Source organism: Anabrus simplex, chromosome 10, assembly GCF_040414725.1.
Source record: "Anabrus simplex isolate iqAnaSimp1 chromosome 10, ASM4041472v1, whole genome shotgun sequence".
Taxonomy (NCBI): domain Eukaryota; kingdom Metazoa; phylum Arthropoda; class Insecta; order Orthoptera; family Tettigoniidae; genus Anabrus; species Anabrus simplex.
In genome coordinates, this window is record NC_090274.1 from 84,645,929 (window position 1) to 84,662,831 (window position 16,903).

The 16,903-nt window shown below is 37.9% G+C and overlaps 1 protein-coding gene across 1 annotated transcript in view; it reads left to right on the forward strand.

The window, feature by feature from the left end:
- LOC136881860 (zinc finger protein 69 homolog) overlaps positions 1 to 16,636 on the forward strand; it is a 187,180-nt gene extending 170,544 nt beyond the window's left edge. The window contains exon 6 of the mRNA XM_068229346.1: positions 16,523 to 16,636. Coding sequence (XP_068085447.1) covers positions 16,523 to 16,636 — 114 coding nt within the window. The remainder of the gene's footprint in view (positions 1 to 16,522) is intronic.
- The last annotated feature ends 267 nt before the right edge of the window (positions 16,637 to 16,903 follow it).

The following is a 16,903-nucleotide window of genomic DNA, read 5'->3' on the forward strand; positions in this document are numbered from 1 at the left end:
AATTCAGCCAGTTGTTCCTTCCTTCCATGGCTATCCGCATACGTTACGACTTATGGACCCGTTGTCGTATTATTTTTCTCCTCTGAAGCAAGTAACATCGAATTTGTGTATTCCCGTCTGTTGATACCCGGAGATGTTCATTTTCTATTATAGATCCTCTTTGGGCCAGACATAGCCGGACATTATACCAAATACAGTAGAGACAATACGCAACTTACGGATTTAGCCATGTTAAAATGGGAGACAATTCGATGGTGGTGCTCCTAGTGACTTGACCTGAAAAGTCGCGCTAAATGCAAATATCAATGGAAATGCATATACGAAAATGGATAAATAAATTACGTCTAGAAAGAAAGTATTATTGAGATATTAACTTCGAAGTTGCTAAAGCAATTCTGGATAAATGAATGAAGAATTATTTAAAAGGTTATTATTTAAAGACTGAAATTAGACATATAAACAAGATGTGAAATGGACTGCTGTGAAAGGGATTGATCTTTCATTTATGCATTACTTTTTTTGCTTTAGCATTCCTGCCTGAACTTTTACGGCTAGATTTGTCTTTTTTCTCATTTAAAAACATTGGATCATCACATTAAGACACTTGTCAGTAAAAATATCGGCACATTTCTTACCCACATGATGCAATGAATTAACATTTAAAAGCAGGACAATTTTCCTCTTGACATGAAGCCTACTAACAGAAAGAAAAATCTGTAAAAGTCCGGCTTTAATCTGAGAAGAGGGATAAGAGAAAGAAAAGTATAAAGGTATGAAAATGTTGTCGATAGTGATGCTTTGAGGAATATTTGAATATTGAATATTGAAGGTTATCTGCTGCACTATACAATAAAATATGCGTATTATATTTTAAGCCAGTTAAAATATGGGTCGAGCAGGTCAGAAGATTATGAATTACTATAAAAATCTCTTTGTCACTGAAGAATATATATATATGCAAATACAATATTATTGTTCTTGTCACGAGGGTAGCCAAAGAAAGACCGCGCATTCTTCTCTACTTCATAGTTACAGCACATACATTTCCCCTCATGTTGGAAGAAGATATCAAGGAATGACACACGCTACTATTGAATTATGTCAACTCACTGAAAACGCATAAATAAGACCAAAAATTAAACAAACAAATACACGTGCTCTTATGACAGAATCAGCAGTTCTCAGGTCTACTCGCTAGAGGGAGCACTGTCCCTCGATATCTCACTGAGAGTCGCGTATTGTCTCTACTCTATTTGATTATACCCAGTGCTCGTTTCAGTAAGTGTCCTATAATTCCACATACTAAGGTGCGATCCCTACATAGTAATAACAAAGAAGGTTACAGTTTTACGAGCTTTAAACACTGTGAGAAAAAATTTTTATTATTCACGATAAATAAGTGGTTACGTGTGTTATGAAGTGTTTCATTCAAAATTATTGGAACTGGGTGTCAGTTAAATACTGAGCCCAACCAGATATTAAAGAGAAGAAGAAGAAGTGTTGTATACTTGGGAGTTTCTAGCGGTAATGCATCCTTTTGTAAATTCAGCCTATTGTACTGAATGATAGAAATTAAATTTGTTCCTCCTGCTTTGTTTTAAGTGATGAAACTACATTAAAATGTTCGGTTTTGTTTCGAAGTGTGAGGTATGTTGTTATATAAGACGCGTATTAGCCAGTTCACCAGCTTATTCCGTTAATTGTGTTACAGATTTTCTTTATTGAGGAATCGTGATTTCTATCATTTTACACTGTGTTCACAGCATCTAACATATTGGTGGTAATGTTGAAGTTTCAATAATTTACTTTTGCCGAACATACAGATCTCAGTTGAGAACCGTAATAAGTTCATTCATTCATTCATTCATTTATTTCAATTAATTCCAACGAGCCTGCAGGCTCACACATAGGAATTGTACAGGACATTACATACTGGCGGGCACTTACACATTAAAATATAGTTTGTGTATATAAGATAATTAGTAAATGGTTGAACATATAAACACATACAATATATAAAATATGTACATCATCAATATGAGGATTACAGAGAATTATTTCGGACTGTATTTACATTTACGTAACATGAAAGTTGCAAAGGTACAAGAATGGATTATGGAGTATTTTCATTTACATAAGAGTTGCTGAAGTACAAGAATAGATTTCAGATTATTTACAATTACATAACACAAAAGTTGCAGACGTACAGGAATTGATTACAGAGTATTTACAGTATATATACATAACACAGAGTTGCAGAGGTACAAGAACAGATTACAGAGTATTTACATTTACATAACATAAAAGTTGTAGAGGTACAAGAATAGTTCCGGACAGTTTGCAAGATTGTTTGGGAGAATGCCTTAAATGACATCTGATATTTTGATTTAAACAGCACTGTACCTTTCCCCAAAATAATGCTTGACTCTTTGTTTGAATTTTGCCAAAGTTGGTGCTGTTTTTATCTCCACAGGGATGTTATTAAATAACTGGATCGCAGAGAACTTCAGGCTGTTTATACCATATTTATAAGAGCAAACATTGTATAAGGCAAAGTCATTTGCATGCCTAGTACTATATGGATGGTTGTCAGAATTCAGAGTATATGTAGTGTTGTGTTGTATAAATTTATGTTTTATTTTATACATGAGTACAGCTGTATTGAATTCTGCACTCATGCTTAGGGGTGGTATTTTAGCACTTAGGTATAGATATTTTATTGGTGTTAAGTAGGGAAGATTAAGTATATTTCTAACAGCTCTATTTTGTACTACCATTAGCTCATTCAAGTCGGACTTCTTACAGCGCATCCAGATTACATTCAAATATTGTAGGTGACTATGAATTAAAGAGTAGTAGATGTGTTTTAGAAGATGTTGTGGGATAAGATAACTAAGTTTCTTTAAAATTCCTGCAACAGGTGTGATCTTTTTAGTAATGTATTCAACATGGTCTGTCCAGTTCAAGTTCCTATCAATCACCAACCCAAGATATTTGACAGTTCCAACTAGTTTTATTTCAGTATTCTGCATATATATTTTACTGTGTGGGATTTCATTCTGACCTTGTTTTGTCATTATCATATAATTAGTCTTTTGCACATTAATAGTTAATTTATTTGCTTGAAACCAAAAGCACAGAGTATTGAGGTCTTCCTGCATATCCTTAACAATGGAGTCTATATTACTACCAGTATAGAACAAGTTTGTGTCGTCGGCATACAGTGTGATGCGTCCTTTCAAGCGGCAAGTTGCAATATCATTGATGTAGACTAGGAAGAGAATCGGCCCTAATACTGACCCCTGTGGAACGCCATGGGTTACCCTAATTGCTGAGCTCCTACAGTTATTCAGCACTACATACTGTTTTCTATCGGACAGATAATTATCAAACCACTTCAATGCAACACCACGAACTCCTGCTCTCTCTAATTTAGCTAACAGTCTTTCATGGTCTACTGTATCAAAGGCCTTCTTTAGATCTATAAACAACCCACCAGCAAAACTATTAAAATCTATTGACTCTTGCAGCATATTTATGAGATCTACGGTTGCTATTTCAGTGTTAGAGTTCTCACGAAAGCCATATTGTGCATTGTAAAAGAAATTAGCTTTCCTAGCCTTTTCCTAAATGATTTCAAAGAAATTGGAAATTTATTGAACGACTCCCTTGGTAAGTTATTCCAATACCTAACTCCCCTTCCTATAAATGAATATTTGCCCCAGTTTGTCCTCTTGAATTCCAACTTTATCTTCATATTGTGATCTTTCCTACTTTTATAAACGCCATTCAAACTTATTCGTCTACTAATGTCATTCCACGCCAACTCTCCGCTGACAGCTCGGAATATACCACTTAGTCGAGCAGCTCTTCTTCTTTCTCTCAATTCTTCCATGCAATTAAATTTAGAGGAATGAGGAATTTTTCTGAAGAGCTACGCAGGTGAAGAAATGCGGATCGTAGTTTCAGAAAGAAATTACAAGATGTAGTGTATAATTTTAATTATTGTGTTAATGTGTTATTTACCTCTGTGTGCGATTTAAAAGTGAAGCTGTGAATGTTGAGTTTTTCTTTACACTGTCGGCTGCGAAAGATGGTAGTAGGATTCGAAATCTTGAGAGTTGTTCCGTTTAGGTTATCTGGAATATTATCTGAATATGTAGAATTCTTGGTATATAAGTGTTGTTATGGAGATTCTTCTGTATCATATCATCACCCCACAACACAGCTATATCCAGTAATTAGTCCTCATGTTTTATTTATCAGTAGAATGCCTCTCCTTCTAAACATATTTCCTGATAATTATTGGTGTGTAAAATATCTTCTTCAGGGGTGAGTGGCGGTGAGATTGCATGGGTTCGAATTCCGCGATGGGCAGCCCAGAAATTGTTTCCGTGGTTTCCCCATTTTCTCATTAATTAACCTTAATTAACTCTCCTATCTTCCTAACCTTAGCCCTTTCCCTTCGATATGTTAGTGCAACATTAAACCACTTCCAAGAATGAGAGAAAAAACTTCAGCACTAAGTTCAGGCTCCGGAAACTGTACAAGGCTGTTAATCATTGACTAACAAACATTGCTATTGGGTGAAATGAATTTTTGGAGGTATCACTCAAAGTATTCAATTCAGACAAGTTTTGTACCACCTGGGGAACAAAAACCTGCTAAATATTTAAACCAATTGTTTAGCATGGAACTCCTTTCAAGGGTTGCTCTTTTAAGCTCCCCTCGGTTATGTCGTAAGACATCACATGCACAGACAAATAATGAAAGACCACTCAAGTAAAGGCTGCTGGCATTGTTCAATGAAATGAGCTAATAGCACTTTTGTATAAATTTCTGTCTTCAGTTCAACAGATTCTTTTTCTTCATTTTCCATTTCCAGTCTCCTGGGTAGAATTGTGAATGAAGGAAATCCTCAGTGTTTATCTCTTCTTCACCATGTCCATCCACCTCCTTCTGGGCATTCCCTGGTGCCTTTCTCCTATTATTTTCTGTGTATATACTCACCTTCATAATGTGTCCATACCATTTCAGCTTACTGATCTCTATCTTGCCTTGCAGTTTAGGGATTCCAATTCTCTCCCTGATTTCTATGTTTCTGATTTTATCCCTTCATGTCTTCCCTATTATGCATCCAAGGAATTTCATCTTGGCCTGTTGGATTCTGCCTTCATCATGATTTTTTCTTGTCCATGTGCCTGGAGTATATATCAAAATTGGTGTGTAATATGTAGGGTGCAAAATTTTCTTGCATTCCTGTGGGATGCCTCAGTTCCTGACTATAGGTTACATCTCGCACATTGGTAAAACACATTGGCTTGTTCAGTTCTATTTCCAATTTCATAATTTATCCCTCCATCTTTTGCTATTTTTCTCCACAAATACTTGAAACTTTCCACAACATCTAATGGTCTTCCATTTACTTCAATATTCCCAGTTTCCTCTCTATTACCTCTCGTTACCACTGTTACCGTGAACTTCTACCCACTTATTTTAATACCATATTCCTCTATCTCCTGATTCCATAGAGTAACTTGTTTTTGTACTTCCATTTCATCTTCTCCCCATACTACAATGTCACCTGTAAAGAGTGAGGCCTTTGCCTCCTTGGTTCCCACTTGTGGATATCATCCATGATTGTAATGAAGTGTAGAGGGGATAATACACATCGTTGTTGAAGTCCTGTTTCTACTTTGAACTGTTTTGTTTTTCCTATAGTAGTCCATATTAATTTCTCATTTTTCATTTTTGGATTTTCTAATTAGTTCTCCTCTCCCTGCCTTCTTTTTTTAATAGAGCATTGAAGACAACTTGCTGTGGTACACAGCCGGATGTCTCCTCAATATCTGTAAATGTCATCCTAAATCCTGCCTAAACTCGCATCTTTTTCTCCATCATGTTCTTTAGATTCAACAGACTGAAAACCTTAATAATGATGTTTGCACTGATGTGAAGGTGAAACATGGATAACAACTGGTGCCTGGAAAAACAGAGTGAAAGCCTATGAAATGCCATGTTATTGGAAGTTGTTGAAGATCAGATGAATAGAACACGACTCAAATAAAGAGTTAGTGAATCAGCTTGATGAGAGGAGAATGGTTTGAAAGAATTGGATCCTAAGAAGGAAAATTTTGATAGAACAAATCTAAAGGCACTGGAGCGCAGTGCAGAGGATAAAAATGGTAGAAAGATTCCAAGGAGATCCCAGGAGATCAGAGTGATATGCAAATGAATTAGTCACTGAATTTTCAAGAACTTTCCTGAATTACAATCACAATCAATGTATGTTGGATTTTTAGAAAGAAAAATCATCTTGCTCTGGTTTCAGTTCCATATGAAACAGTATGTTATATAGCTTTTAATAAGAAAAGCTTTAATGTAAAACTAGGGGACTATGATCTCGATATCGACAGATATGTTAAATTAGATATCCAATGGATGTGATCATTGTGTTAGAAGTCATGTAAAACTGGAAGTCTTTAGCTATGATCATAACATCCGTAATAGAAAACGTGAAATCCTATAGGTACGATCACGGTCTCAACAATCATTAAAAATTTTGAATCTTTTTGGTATGATCATATTATTGACAGTCATATAGAATTACATGTTTGTTGCATAGTCTGTTGACAAATAATGTAAGTAGCAATGACAGCAATAAGGTAATATGTTTTTCTGGCCTGTGTTTCAGTGTAAGGTCATTGAAAGTAATCAACAACCCCAGTACCTTCTAACTACTTCAGGTGCAGTGTGAAATGGACCTGGAAGTAAACATCAAAGAGGAACCAGCCTGGCTTGAAGGAACAAGAAATGCATCACTTGTAAGTCCCATTCCAGATAACTGTATAGAGATCATAATTTAACCCTTAGTAGCTGAATAAGTTTGGCTGGGGCAAAATTTACTGTGTGCTTACCCAACGTTAATGCCAGCAGTCTTCATTTACTGCATGGGTGTCTAGGCATGGTATTTCTCTGTTTTGTTTCTTTGCTTAGCAATATGTTATAGCGTGCTACAAAGAGCTGCCAACTCTTAGGAACTACAAACAACAGTAGTTGTGGCATAAGCCCCCAGATTAGGGCCGTTGAGTGGACAATTGGCCTCTAGCATTTACTAGTGTTTGATAGTGCCAAAAAGCTGAATTATTGTTGTGGGCTTGATAGTGAAGGAACCTTGGTTAAGTCCAGCTAGTGACAAATTTGTGATAGGCATTGTCTCAAGGGTATAAGTCCAGGATCCGCCGGCACGGGCGAGCACGCGCTCCGCGGCTGCTGTTGGTGCCTCTATATGACGTCATGTATGACGTGTTTAGCGAGTTGATGTTTACAAACATGGCGGATAATTCGAAGGAACGTGTAGCAGCCGCTAAATGTATGAATTAATGGTCTGGTATATTTAGCTGTTTGAGACTGCGTAACACAATTCACCGAGCTCGATAGCTGCAGTCGCTTAAGTGCGGCCAGTATCCAGTATTCGGGAGACAGTGGGTTCGAACCCCACTGTCGGCAGTCCTGAAGATGGTTTTCCGTGGTTTCCCATTTTCACACCAGGCAAATGCTGGGGCTGTACCTTAATTAGAGCCACGGCCGCTTCTTTCCAATTCCTAGGCCCTTCCTATCCCATCGTCGCCGTAAGACATATCTGTGTCGGTGCGACGTAAAGCATATAGTAGTAACACAATTCACAGGCACTAGATTGGGTTACAACTTGACTAGTTGGTTCGCAAAATAGATATTAACAGCGCAATATGATGGGGCTCACTTGATTTCGCGAAAACTTTACGAAAATTAAGTACGTCCGACAAGTAGGAAAAGCATTGGTCTGGTTTGGTTAGGTCCAGCTAGTGGCAAAAACATTGGTCTGGAGACAAGCATAACTGGGTCTGGGGGCGTAAGCCCCCAGGTTATGGCCGCGAAGCGGCCAACAGCCTCTAGCATCCCTTACGAAAGCAATTGTGATTCACCGAAAACAACTTTTTTTGCTAGTTGCTTTACGTCGCATCGACACAGACAGGTGGGACAAGAAAGGCCTAGGAATGCGAAGGAAGTGGCCGTGGCCTTAATGAAGGTACAGCCCCAGTATTCGCCTGGTGTGAAAATGGGAAACCACGGAAAACCATCTTCAGGACTGCCGACAGTGGGGTTCGAACCCACTATCTCCCGGATGCGAGCTCACAGCTGCGCGCTCCTAACCGCACGGCCAACTTACCCGGTTCGAAAACCACTGATAGTGACAGGTTAGGTTGTGATCCACCGAAAACCACTGGTAGTGACACGTTAGGTTAGGTTTGGTTAGGTGCGACAGCATTAGTAATTTAGCCGGGCGATCCACCAAAAACCACTGATAGTGGCAGGTTAGGTTTGATCCACTGAAAACCACTGGTAGTGACACGTTAGGTTAGGTTTGGTTAGGTGCGACAGCATTACTAATTGAGCAGGGTGATCCACCAAAAACCACTGATAGTGACAGGTTAGGTTGTGATCCACCGAAAACCACTGATAGTGTCAGGTTAGGTTGTGATCCACCGAAAACCACTGGTAGTGACAGGTTAGGTTGTGTACCACCGAAAACCACTGATAGTGACAGGTTAGGTTGTGATCCACCGAAAAGCACAGATAGTGACAGGTTAGGTTGTGAGCCACCGAAAACCACTGGTGGTGACATGTTAGGTTAGGTTCGGTTAGGTGCGACAGCATTGCTAATTGAGCTACTGTTGTTGGAAGTACACTTTTGGTAATGACATCACGAATGGGAAAGCAACACTATGCATACGAGTATATTGCAATCACTGAGACAGGATAATGGGTACTCACCATAAGTTGGCACAGGAGTGGACATAAGATGGACTTCTTGTGTTTGTGTGGCTGTACTCCGTCTAAAAATAATAATTACAACTACGGATGCAGCACTGAACAGGAGTTTTAATTGTTTTGGCTAGTTGTACTTCGTCTTAAAGCAATCATCACGACTATCACAGAGCTTGACACACGACTCGACTGTTTCTCTCTACTTATACTTCCTCTTAAAACAATAATCACGACTATAACATAGCTGGACACACGACTCGATTGTTTTCGTCTAGTTACGCGACTATCACAGAGCTGGACACACGACTGGTTTGTTTACGTCTAGTTGTACTCCCTCTTCAAACAATAATCATACTGCTGGTAATGACACTCGTGATTTGAGTTTGACGTATTTTTGTTCCTCGAAAAAGTTAAGTTGGCAACAGTTAAGAGAGAGAGACGACTGAGTCATCTTTTGGGGTAAATATAAATTACTTTGCATTTGCAATGCCATCTCTATTATTGGTAATGTACTATACATATCTATATATACATCGTTTGCACCTCAAATTATCAAGTAACGTGTTAGCTGAGTGGATAAGCTGATGGACTACGGGGTTGAAGATCGCTGGTTCAAGACGGCCTGCCGCCAGGAATTTATAACAGGTAAGTAAACTTAGATTAGTGTGCGAATATATAAGTGGAGTAACTAAGTATAAAATAGGTTAAATGGATGCCAGTGAAGTAAAGTCGGGAGCTGAAAGAAAGTGAAGTGATAGCAAATACAAGGTGAAAGTTCTTCAGTATCTTTTAAGTTCTCCCCACCCGAAACCCCTCCTACCCAGGAGGTCCCGTAAGTATGTCGTCATAGCTGTGCCGGCGAATTCTGGCCTTGTTCCGTCTCAAGATTGAGTTTTCAGGGCATTTCATGTGTTAAGTACCCATTGACTGACTGCGAGTTGTTTAATTGTTTACCTCTGTTGGTTATTGAAATTGATTTCTGGAGGGTGTGTGGTTATGAATTTATTCTGCATGGTTTAGTAATGAAATCTTTGTGGGATTGAAATCATTTCCTATCATATGTCAGCCAATTGCAGTGCTAGTAGTTGCTGAAATGGTGGAAAATGGTGGGTGCTAGATTGAATGAGGTTATGGCCAGTAGGTCCCTGGCTCTCATGGTGAACATAATTTTCCTCCAAAAGAAATTCCAAGTAAGATTTGCATCATTCAACCTTCTGTACAATGTCGCTAATGTTGGGTGAGCATGTGGTGAATTCTGCCTTGGCAGTTTGCTGTGAGTATAGCTCATCTAAAGCAAACACCCTGATGGAGTCAGAGATGCAGTGGAATAATTTTGAGAAGAAGCAAGATATTTTCATCATCTTTCCTTGCTTTGTCTGTTGCTAATCTAATCACAGTCCATTACTATCCTCTGAGTGTGAATTTCAGTTCAGTGGCTCTTAATCTGATAGCTCAGATGGTAAACTGATGACATGCTAATTTCGTGTTGGCGAGTGTGATTTGAGTTCAGTCTAGAGGTATGTGACGTAGCACATGCCTGTAGTTGTACTAGCATGAAAGTGAATTCCTGCACATCATTGTGGCACCTCAGAGTCTTTGAAAACCTTGAAAGTTGGAAGAGAGATGTTCAGTGAATAACTGTGACTTGGCAGTAATAATTAAAGTTAAATTTCTGCAGTTAATGCACGCTATTCTCAGAATAAATGTGTGTGTGTTGAGTTCCGATTACAGGCACTACAGAAGGTAAAGGTGTGTGAACATATCAATGATGTCAGCGTTTTGCTGTTCAAGATCTTTACCTTTGATATTTCTTGCTATGTTCTGTGTCAGGCCTGAACCTGGCATATGAGCGCACTCTCAAACAAGAACTCTAGGTTTGATATTTCTTATAATGATACTGCTTCTATGTTGTACAGATCTCAAAATGATGTTAAAGAAATGTATGCTATTATCGGAAACTGTTGGTGAGTGTGTTAATGTTTGGGTTGGATTAGTCTGTACTTTTTTTCTGTCTGTATCAAATTTACTTTAGTTTAGGGGTCATGCATCTTCTATTTTTCCCCTCTGTTTAAACTAGAGGATGGTTGACCCATTGTACTTTTTTAAAACAGTAATATCCTCCAACACTACTGCACCAGCATTAACACCACATGTTAAAAATTATTACTCCTGACTTCATTAGTGTAATTCAATCACATATCTTTTGTCAGTGTTTTTGAGACTGGATACACCAGTCTGCTAAACAGAATGTCAACACAGGTATGATTACTCTGGGTTACCTCACATCCACAAACTGCTGGAAGATATTTGTGTTAAGGAAAAAGCAGATTTGCTTATGGCATATGAGAGTTAAAATCTAAATTTGATTTCTCTCAAAATAATTATTTTGCTCAGACATTGAATTCATTTAGAAAGGCAGAATAGTGATTAGCCCATTTTATTTCTCAAATACATGTCTGTGTCTATGTTACATAGAGAACCATGTCTAAGGACTCTAGAATATATGATTTCGGGGAAAATTTTCTTTAATGTGCCCCTTCTCAGTGGGCTCCGACACTTTGAGGATTTCATGCACATTAGAAATTAACTTTTCTTTCCTCTTTGTAGTTATTTTCCTCTCCACTTTCTGCATCTTTTTCATCCTCTGCTTACATCAGGTACTGTTCTCTTTCTTCTATATTGAATAGGTTATGTCAGTATATTCTGGAATTTTATACGTGGATACACTTTTATTAAAAATGAACTTATATTAGAATGTAAGCTTTTGATCACACTCCCTCCCCCACATACTTTCGTACAGATGAGGTTTTAAGAATCCATGTGAGAAATTAAAAGGTCTCGTGAAGGTTCATGAAAGATCTTCTGAAACTGCTGATGTACACTACAACACTGCTGATGGTGTTCTCTTCCCCACAGTTCTTTACAGAACACTGTATAACTTAGTTGTAGTAGTAAAATGTTTCATTTGTAGTTGCTTTGAGTTTGGGCTACGTCACAACTTTCCCTGCTATATGATTGTGATAAGCCTTCTTCTTCCATGTTCGTTTTTTATGTTCACACTTGCAAGCATTGAAATATGCTGTTTGAAACAGAATTGTATCAATGCAGCATGCAGCCCCTGTGATATCAACAAAACCACAGTAGAGAATGTGATTCGGATATTTCAAAATCTGTCTCTAAACCAAAGTCTGTGCTGAGAACAAAGAAATCCTTAGAACAGTTGTAACACATGAAATTGGTTCAAACATTCTCCAAGATTTGATTGATATGATTGGACATACGAAAACAGTACTGTACCAGGAGCCATTAACGGCCTGGAACATTATTTTGTAATGTCAGTGTGCTGCAACGATATGGCCCGACGTGTGAGGAACTGCAACGGCACGCTCAGGCAGGCAAACAGCAAGCTGTCTACGTCAGAACTGACGTCATGATCACGTGAACAACGCATGATACCTTTAGAACATACGAGAAGTATTTTTACTAACTGTTATCCCGTGGCAATATCAAATAATGACTTAAACCATCTTGTAGCCCATGATTTAAATGGCAACATATTTAAATTTTATAAAAATGTGCCCACGGAGTTAAATGTCATTCCGCAATAAAGAAATGCAATTTTATCAGAAGGGGAGGAAAGCTAACACAGCTGCACGATATAAAAGAGCAGGCATTTGTCCTGGTCAGACAGTTCTCAACTCACAGCAATCACGTAAGCATGCTGTTGACGCTGATATACACGTCGAAAGTCGAACTTAGTTATCGCGTAGCGGTACTCCACTTGAACTGTCTTCGGACTTGTAGTCCAGTGAAAAATATTGCACTTAGAAATGTTTCAATTATTACTACGATGACTTGGTAATCTCACCATTTTTAAAGTGTTTAACAGTGCTGGTGATAGTAACTTACTTTACATTTTGGACTTTAACTCGAGTGAACTTGACTATTTAAAACTTATAATTTTATTCTGGACTGAATAACTTAAAACATTTACAACTGATAAACGTGTGCATGTTAAGGGCATTTTCTTGTAAAAATATCTTGTTTACTAAAGCAGACAATCTCATAATTTGCTTTAAAACACACGTCTAATGACAATTTTGAACTATCAACATATTTGTTCCTTCGTCGCGAGTGCATAATATTGTACCGCTTTCTACTCTACCGCAATCAGGACTTGTAAACATTCGCGAGAGATAACATTTGGTCATTTTGAATAGACTGTGATCTCAGTGTGACAATACTTGTAAGTATTCTCGAGATAATACGATTCCGTCATTTGAATAGACTGCGATCTGCGTGTGAAAACACTTGTACATATCCTCTGACTGCTATTTTACACGACGATTTCCAGAACAATAGTTATCAACAATTTACTGCTAGTGTGCACTTAAGACGATACTGTGTTCGTAGTCTGATTCATAAATCTAAAACAGGTCAGATAGGACACTCGGTATTTATTACTAGTCAGATGAACTTTTTCGTGTTTTTATATCCAGCCAAAAACGCGTTAAAACCTGACAAGTGCCTATTAGATTCATGTCTACCTGTCAACATGGCATTGAAGACGTGGTATCAACACGGGATTGGAGACGTGGTTTCAGCGACGGACAGGGGTCGTTGTCTCAATGAGGGAGTTTAGCGTTGTACCATGGGTGATGACATCACAACATTGGGTGTCAAACATGCTATTCACTGAACCGCATATCTTCACAATCCATTCCTGAATTCCAGATTACTGGTGATGAGTGTTTTTGGACTCTTTGAATTCCACAAGACTATTTTTTCATTGGTGGAATATTAGAATCAGTGGTTCTAGATAGCAGTTCAACAAACAGTTTATTCACTCTTACTGGGAATCAATATTCCAACAGTACTATCAGAATATTTAAACTTCTATTCGTAAAGAAATTATAAGATTGAACTTTATAAGACGAATCATTTTGCGATACTTTGTGAAGTATTAAAAGTTTAAAGAGACTCTAGAGGAGAGTTTCACAATTTCAAGTGTTAAACATTTAGAAAAGACTCTAGGGAAAACTTCTATATTTTCAAGTGAAGGAAACTTAATTTAAATTTAATAATTTTCTCTTTTCCCATAATTCAAACGAGTTCAAGAAAACATTTTAAGAACTTTTCAAGGAAGAGATTGTACTTTCAAATGAAATTCATTTTGGAAAGACAGACATTCGTCACAATTAATTTGATATTAAAACTTCAAGACGATATTGAGTCTGTTTATCAAAGTATTTTTGATCAAGCAAATAATAAGGAAAATTCAAGTCCTACTCAATGAAATGAATAAATTTTGTCTTAAAAAATCAGCTATTATTTCGATCAGCGTATACCTCTCAGTACCTGCTCCATAAGGTCCGTTCACCCCTTTGTTGAATCTCATCCCCTTATTCCTTATTCCATATTGTACCGGTAAAAGAGCCCGACTCTCAGATTATATTTTAAAGTAAGCAAGAATATAGTTCTCAGGGCTAAAACTGGGTGACTAGTAGCTAGGGCTCGGTACAGGAGGTAGGGTCCTATCTACAAGAAAACTTTGACTCTGACTGAACATGAGTTTATTCATATAAGACATGAAATTGCACATCACCTGCAGGTAGATATAAGTTGTCTTCCACATAGTCCTATAATATGGCTCTGATTCTCCAGTTCACCAAGCCTAGCAGGTTGGAACACGTTCCGGAAGATTCCAGGGACTCCGTACAGAAGCGGCTGGACTGTCTGGGTTGGTAGAAGGTAGAGATGCCTCGAACTTTCGAGGCCCAGGTTGAACCCCGATGATCCTGGCGATGTTGCAGATAATAATTTGCTACCTCAGTTCAATGTGACTGAGATGGTTGATGTCTCCAAGGTCACTCGCAGTACTGATAAATCTGAGTTCATAAAAACCTTGGGTGATTAACCTATTAGCGAAGTCACTGGTTATTATTCGTCAAGACTTTCAAAATTTAACACTCGTAAAATGATATGTCTCTGTATACGAGGAAAATAAATAATTGCAGAGTTCACCACTAGCAAAAGTCTTCATTTCTGAATAAATACTGGCAAAAAAACACAAGTCCCTTCTCATGAAACTATGACCAAATTTAAAGTTCATCACTGGCGAAGGTACAAGTCTTTGAATGAACACGGACGAAAAACATTAGTCCATCCACATGAAAATCTGAATAGATTTAAAGTTCATCACTGGCGAAATTTATAAAGTTTTGAATCAACTCTGGCGAATGTACAAGTCTTCGAGTGAACATGGACGAAAAACACAAGTCCATCCACCTGAATAAATTTATAGTCTATCACTGGCAAGGTATCCAAGTCTTTGAGTAAACACAGGTGAAATCCTAAATTTATGTTTTAAAGACGTTGAATGAAGTTAGAGTTCATCACCGGCTAAGTTTATAAGTCTTTGAACCAGTACCGGCAAAAATCACAAATTTATGCTTACGGGAACTTTGAGCACATTCAGAGATCATCACTAGCAAAGTTTATAAATCACTGTTTATTAGAGGAATGAGTCTCTTAACACTCGCAAATATTGCAGGTTCAATTTATGAAGAATTCGTTCTTTAACACAAATAAAACAAGTCTAATTATGAATTTAACACGCGTAAATAATACAAGTCCATTTCATGAATAATTGGAAAAATTCCAGTCTCGAACACCCGTAAATATTGTAAGTTCTATCATGAAGACTTAGAAAATGTTCTTTAACACTCGAAATATTGCAAGTCCACTTGAGAATACTTGGAAGAATTCATTCTCCCACACTCGAAAAAAAATACAAGTTCACTTTATGAATACTTAGAAAATTACAGAGTTCCTCGTCGGGACTGTCACTACACGACGATAGTAGCAGCAGGAGTGTCCACGCTGACTACTCAGCTGTAACTGAGTGAACAGGCTACAGTGGGCCCTCCTTTTATTCGATCCGGGACGTCTACGTCACAATACGGCTTGACTGAATATCTCCTGAATCCCTCGATGGATTTACTTGAAACTTGAGCATTGCGACGTTCAGGTGATCCCAAACAAGATGATATATCGCTCAAGCTGCTAGCGTAATTATTACGGGAGTTACAAAATTTCCCCCGTCGAACATTCCGGAAGATGTGACATAGAATCTAGAATATACGAGTCCAGGCTGGGAACACGTGGTGTGACGGGCGGGCGGTCTAACTAGCCCCTGTGGCTACGTCACAGCTCACAGCTGTCCTTCACTCGCTTGCTTGCCCCGCTGACGGTAAACAAACCAGGCGTGCTCAGAACATTACGCGTGATAATTAAATGTCATTTATACTCAAAAAAGACTCGTGTACAGGTCGTAACCGGTACAGTATATTGTCCAGGTACAGTACATACAATTTAGTGTCTATGCCTATGGCAGCTTCCTTCCAAATTCTGTGCGAGATGGCCCCAGTTCCGTCTCTTCTAGGATATATTCTGATATTGCTAGAATGTGTATCACATTTTATATTTGGTTTTCAGTCCCATTCTTTCTCTGACATAAGGAGTGAGGAAGCCCATTCTCAGTACATCCTTTGGTATTAACAATCCTCTGATGGTAGAAATCTTTCTTGAACATAAGTGAAATTTTGAAAGTAACTGTTATACTGGCAGATAATGAATTATCATGTTCATTTGTTGGTGACTGTATTTGTAGATATATGTTTAATGCATACCTAATATGTTTTATTTTCCACAGGAAAGTATTGAACATCTATCAGATATGGTAGTTCTGAAAAATGAAGTTAAATCAGAGTTAACAGAGCCAGGATCAACACAGGAAAACACTCTTGAGGTAATGTACATGATTTGATAATCCATCTGCAGGTAATCAAAATATTTTAAAAATGGCTCAACAGATATCAGTGGTTGACCGTTCATTTCAATGCATACGATTGATAGTCCTATGAAAAATATACTTTTTTATGAGATTGACTGTTTACTTACCTAATTTTCACTTTTCCTTCAAGTTGTTCCACGATCTGGTATTATGTATTGTGTAGCAGTTAGGATTACCCGAAAGACCAGTACCGTATTATCATTTGTGACCTGGTATTATTCATACTAATACTTTTGGGTT